This window comes from Diaphorina citri, unplaced genomic scaffold (assembly GCF_000475195.1).
Source record: "Diaphorina citri unplaced genomic scaffold, Diaci psyllid genome assembly version 1.1 scaffold1397, whole genome shotgun sequence".
In the NCBI taxonomy this organism is placed as follows: domain Eukaryota; kingdom Metazoa; phylum Arthropoda; class Insecta; order Hemiptera; family Psyllidae; genus Diaphorina; species Diaphorina citri.
The window spans coordinates 59,257-63,757 of NW_007378823.1; the positions used below are offsets into that span (position 1 = coordinate 59,257).

Genomic DNA, 4,501 nt, shown 5'->3' on the forward strand with positions numbered 1-4,501 from the left:
AAAGGCTGGCTTTCTCCTGTCCTGTCTTCCTTCGATTTCGGAACAATAAGGCCTTAATAGTTACAGTTCCTCCTGTTAAACCTCTTTAGAAAAAGGTCTTTCTTCCAAATGAGTTTCTACGAAAAACTTAATTTTGGGCAGAGTCTATTCAAGGTCTGAGATTGAACCCGAGCCCTTCTGATTACCAGACTAGCACCCAGACTAGGACGTCTAATTAAATAATAAAATCACCCTCATCCTTCTTTCCATGAGCTCTTCAAACATTAACACAAGTTAGTATACATCCAGACTAGGACGTCTAATTAAATAATAAAATCACCCTCATCCTTCTTTCCATGAGCTCTTCAAACATTAACACAAGTTAGTATACATATACAAATAAATATATAAAAAGTTTTTTTTTTTTTTTAGTCATCTTTGCTCTCACTCTCTTTCCATATATCTCAGTGTCCCCTTTCTCTCTCTGTTCATGTACTTCTCTCTTCTTCTTTCCTTAGTGGACTTTGGATAATTGGGACCGAAAATAGGACGTAAAAAGACGAATGTTTTCTGAATTAACCATGTTCGACTGTACAAAGCATTAAGCTTTTTCGCTGCCCATAGATACAGTCCCGAATTGAAGTCAATCTCGAGTGACCTCAACTTGATTCAAAGTTAGTCCATACAGAAAAATTCTAGATCACCATTCAAATGACAAAAAAGCAAAAATATAAAATCTATACAAAACACAAAGCTTTTCAACAGTGTAGGGACGGTGGTAAGTTTAGCCGTATTTTATTAGATGACTTTTTTTTTTCATCATACGAAATTTCTGTTTGGACTAGTTTGGACGTAAAGGCGCCACCACACCCGCTGCCAGTCCAAGGAGAAATTTCATATGATGACTCAAAAGTCACATAATAAAACACGGCTTTTATCTACTTTATCTACTTACTTTGGTTTCCGGTCCAACAGAACATGACATTTTTCATTATTATTTTTTTTACCCCCTACACAGTTCATATGGCTAGAGCTTGAAGTTACCAAGTCTTGGACAGTGTACAAAGCTTTTCATTGACCACAGACAATATGAAGTTAGTGTTTCGCTGACCACAAACAATTTGGAGTGCGCGTTGTGTCTAGCTTCTCAGCGCTTCCAGTCTGCTCTTCATATCCTCAAGATCATCATGGTCTTCTTCTTCTTCTTCCCCGCCAACTGCTTCCTCGTGTTTGTCTTTGGAGGAGGAAGGTGTGTCGGTGACCACGGCCGGGACCTTGCCCAATGCTCCCGCCGTTAGTTCCCACAGGACCTGAACAGGAAGAGATAAGTTAGAGATGTAGAATACACATCGGTGGGAAGAACACATAGAGATTCTGAGGTTTTTTTTTTTTTTTTTTTTTAGTGTGAAATTTTTTTCATCATACGAAATTTCTGTTTGGACTAGTTTGGACGTAAAGGCGCCACCACACCCGCTGCCAGTCCAAGGAGAAATTTCATATGATGACTCAAAAGTCACATAATAAAACACGGCTTTTATCTACTTTATCTACTTACTTTGGTTTCCGGTCCAACAGAACATGACATTTTTCATTATTATTTTTTTTACCCCCTACACAGTTCATATGGCTAGAGCTTGAAGTTACCAAGTCTTGGACAGTGTACAAAGCTTTTCATTGACCACAGACAATATGAAGTTAGTGTTTCGCTGACCACAAACAATTTGGAGTGCGCGTTGTGTCTAGCTTCTCAGCGCTTCCAGTCTGCTCTTCATATCCTCAAGATCATCATGGTCTTCTTCTTCTTCTTCCCCGCCAACTGCTTCCTCGTTCACCCTTTTCGTATGGTAAGTGGGAGCTTGGCATATCACGCCAGATGGTTAATGTGGGCCGAGGATATATTAAAGAGTTGTGCTTCTCCTCTGACGGACGACTCATTTGCTCGCCCTTTTCGTACGGTAAGTGGGAGCTTTGAGTTGAAGAGCTCTCTGAATGAGAATCCTACTATTCTTCTTCTTTACCTTTTCCCACTCAAGTGGGGTCGGCATTTTTAGTCAACAATTTCCAGGAGGTTGTGAACTTCATTACCCCTCAACCCCTTGGACTTAAATCCTGCTATTGGCCTTGAATAATAATAAAGCTTAAGTAGCCTCCGTGGCCGAGTGGGTATCAGACCGCTTGCACTCCGGAAGTCCCGGGTTCGATTCCAGGCGGGGTTGAAGTTTTTTTTTGCACTGTTCTTGGAGTTCGGGGTGAGGACAAGTGATTAGCTACTTTAATACAGTAACGAACAGTGGCGGCATTACCAGAATAAACAGATCATTGAAATATGTATGAAACTTGATTGCAAAGGAGGCACTTGGCCCGATCCGTATATCTGTGATATCCACAAAGTTGTGAAAAAGCTCTGCTTTAACACAAATAAATTCACGATTTGATGATTTTTTTTTATTATTATTATTTTTATTTATTATTATTATTATTATTATTATTATTATTATTATTATTATTAAACCAAATTCTGGTCCTCACATGTTTGCAGCCATGTTGGTTCCACCACTGACTTGTTAACCCTGTGGAATGTTTTGGGGATCATTGCAATCAGTGATTAACTTTGTTCAGTGATTTTTATAATAGTGCTTAATAATAATAATAGTGCTTATTTATACTGCTCGCATAGGACTGAAAAGTCCCTTTACTCCAGCAGTAGGCTATACTTTATGTCATATTTGATGAGAAAAAAATTCTAATGTTTACCAAAGCTATCACGGTTCAATTGAAGCTGTGTCCTAGCACTTATAAGGCAGGTGCTCTACCTTCCATGCAAAACTAAACTAGCCTTGGCCAGTCTAGTTAGCTTGGTTGGTATCTGCCCGGGTAGATTTTATACTGAACAGATAATGTTTGTTCTTTGAACAACTGGCTTTCTCCTATTTTGTCTTTCTTTTCTCTTCAATTACAGGTACCCTCTAACAAACCTCTTTAAAAAAAAGTCAGTTAAAAAGTGATCATCCCTATGGCTCATTGAGAGGCTGACAAAATATGCCAACCCTGTCTTAAAGCAGAAAAGAAAAATAATAAACATACCTTATCTATTTCTTCCTGCGCCTGTTCCTCCATATCTTCCATGTCAGGCTCTATTGACTCCATGGTTTCCTCGATCATCTCCTCCATGATGCCCGCCTTCATCATTTCCTTTGACATTTCCCGCATAGTGGCTGCTACCTCAGGTACGTTGACTAGCCGCTGCATGGCCTGCATCACTTCCGTGCTCTTCTGTATTGACCCGGACACTCGCAATAGAGCTAGAATAGAACAACTTGTTCTAAGCTTATACAGCACTAGATTATATTTTTTAAAAGATTTAAGATGAGATTTAAAAAAAAAATCTATATTTTATAATGATGGAAATGGTACAATTTAAAAGGACAGAAAAAAATATTGGGAGAGTACCTATCTCAAGACCTATACTTAACTTACAATAATGAAAAATAAAGTTACTCAGCTCAGTTCTATCCATAAATTATTTTCATTTCAAATTATTATGGTATTATGTCCATAAAATAAATAAATAGAAACATGGTAATTTAATAGCCTAGTAACCTAGCCCTAATACCTCAGTAGTTGACTTACACAATTGATTTTTCATTTGGAGTTGTATGGAGTTCAAATGGGCTTTGGATGTGTATATTTTAGCAATGTGTTTCCTTGCATTTATAATTTCTTTGGCCAATGTTACACACACGTCTTTGTCACCCTTCTTTGCAGCTTCTTTCAAGGCTCTCTTTACTTTGTCTTCTTCCCTTTCAATGGCTGAAATCAGTAGAAATATTCATACCGTTTTATAGTGGCCTGAAACAGGCTAATAACATTCAAAGTTATGCCCCTTAAAAAAAGCCCAAGTTTTATGTGAATTGCCCATGGGTTAACCAAAGTGAAAAACAAGCTTAACTACAGATAGCCTTTTTTTTCAATGATTTATGAAGGCAACTTCAATATTTTAAAATTTTACGAACCCAGCGGAGGTATTGAATTTTTTCCTCAACACTGTTTTCCGCCTTTAAGGCGCTTTAACGCTACGGAAAAGCTCGATTTTTTACGCTCTTCTTCTTTTTACATTCACATATTATGTAGTCAGTAGGTACGTAGGTACTAGGTATTAATCATTATGGCTAAACGTTTCTTTCCATGCTCATTTTGAAGATTGAGGTGTTCATTTTTAATTTATTTTATTTATTTCTTATTATTTTTATTTTTTGTGCTTTCGTCCTGCACCGAAACCTCTGAACCCATTCCTATATCACTGAGCCGACCCAGCTGAGGTCAGTTGTTTAAAACCAGTTCTTTTTATTGGGCAACCAATTTGGCTTGCCAAATGAAGTAACCTGACTTTTTTTCAGATTCCAGTGACCTAATAGAGAGCTCCCAGCGTCCCAGCCTGAAATTTAAATAAATTTCATCAGTAGGTACTAGGTACCGCAGTCAAATTTCCGCCACGCCAAGTCAAGTTGACCGCGCTACTAGA

The 4,501-nt window shown here is 38.0% G+C and overlaps 1 protein-coding gene across 1 annotated transcript; it reads right to left on the reverse strand.

The window, feature by feature from the left end:
• Positions 1-448: 448 nt before the first annotated feature.
• LOC103515684 (charged multivesicular body protein 3) lies at positions 449-3,783 on the reverse strand. Its single transcript, XM_026828289.1, has 3 exons — positions 3,610-3,783; positions 3,064-3,281; positions 449-1,289 (listed from the first exon to the last, which is right to left on the reverse strand). The coding sequence occupies exons 1-3, from the start codon at positions 3,623-3,625 to the stop codon at positions 1,119-1,121; spliced, it is 405 nt and encodes a 134-aa protein (XP_026684090.1). The 5' UTR covers positions 3,626-3,783; the 3' UTR covers positions 449-1,118.
• Positions 3,784-4,501: the final 718 nt, after the last annotated feature.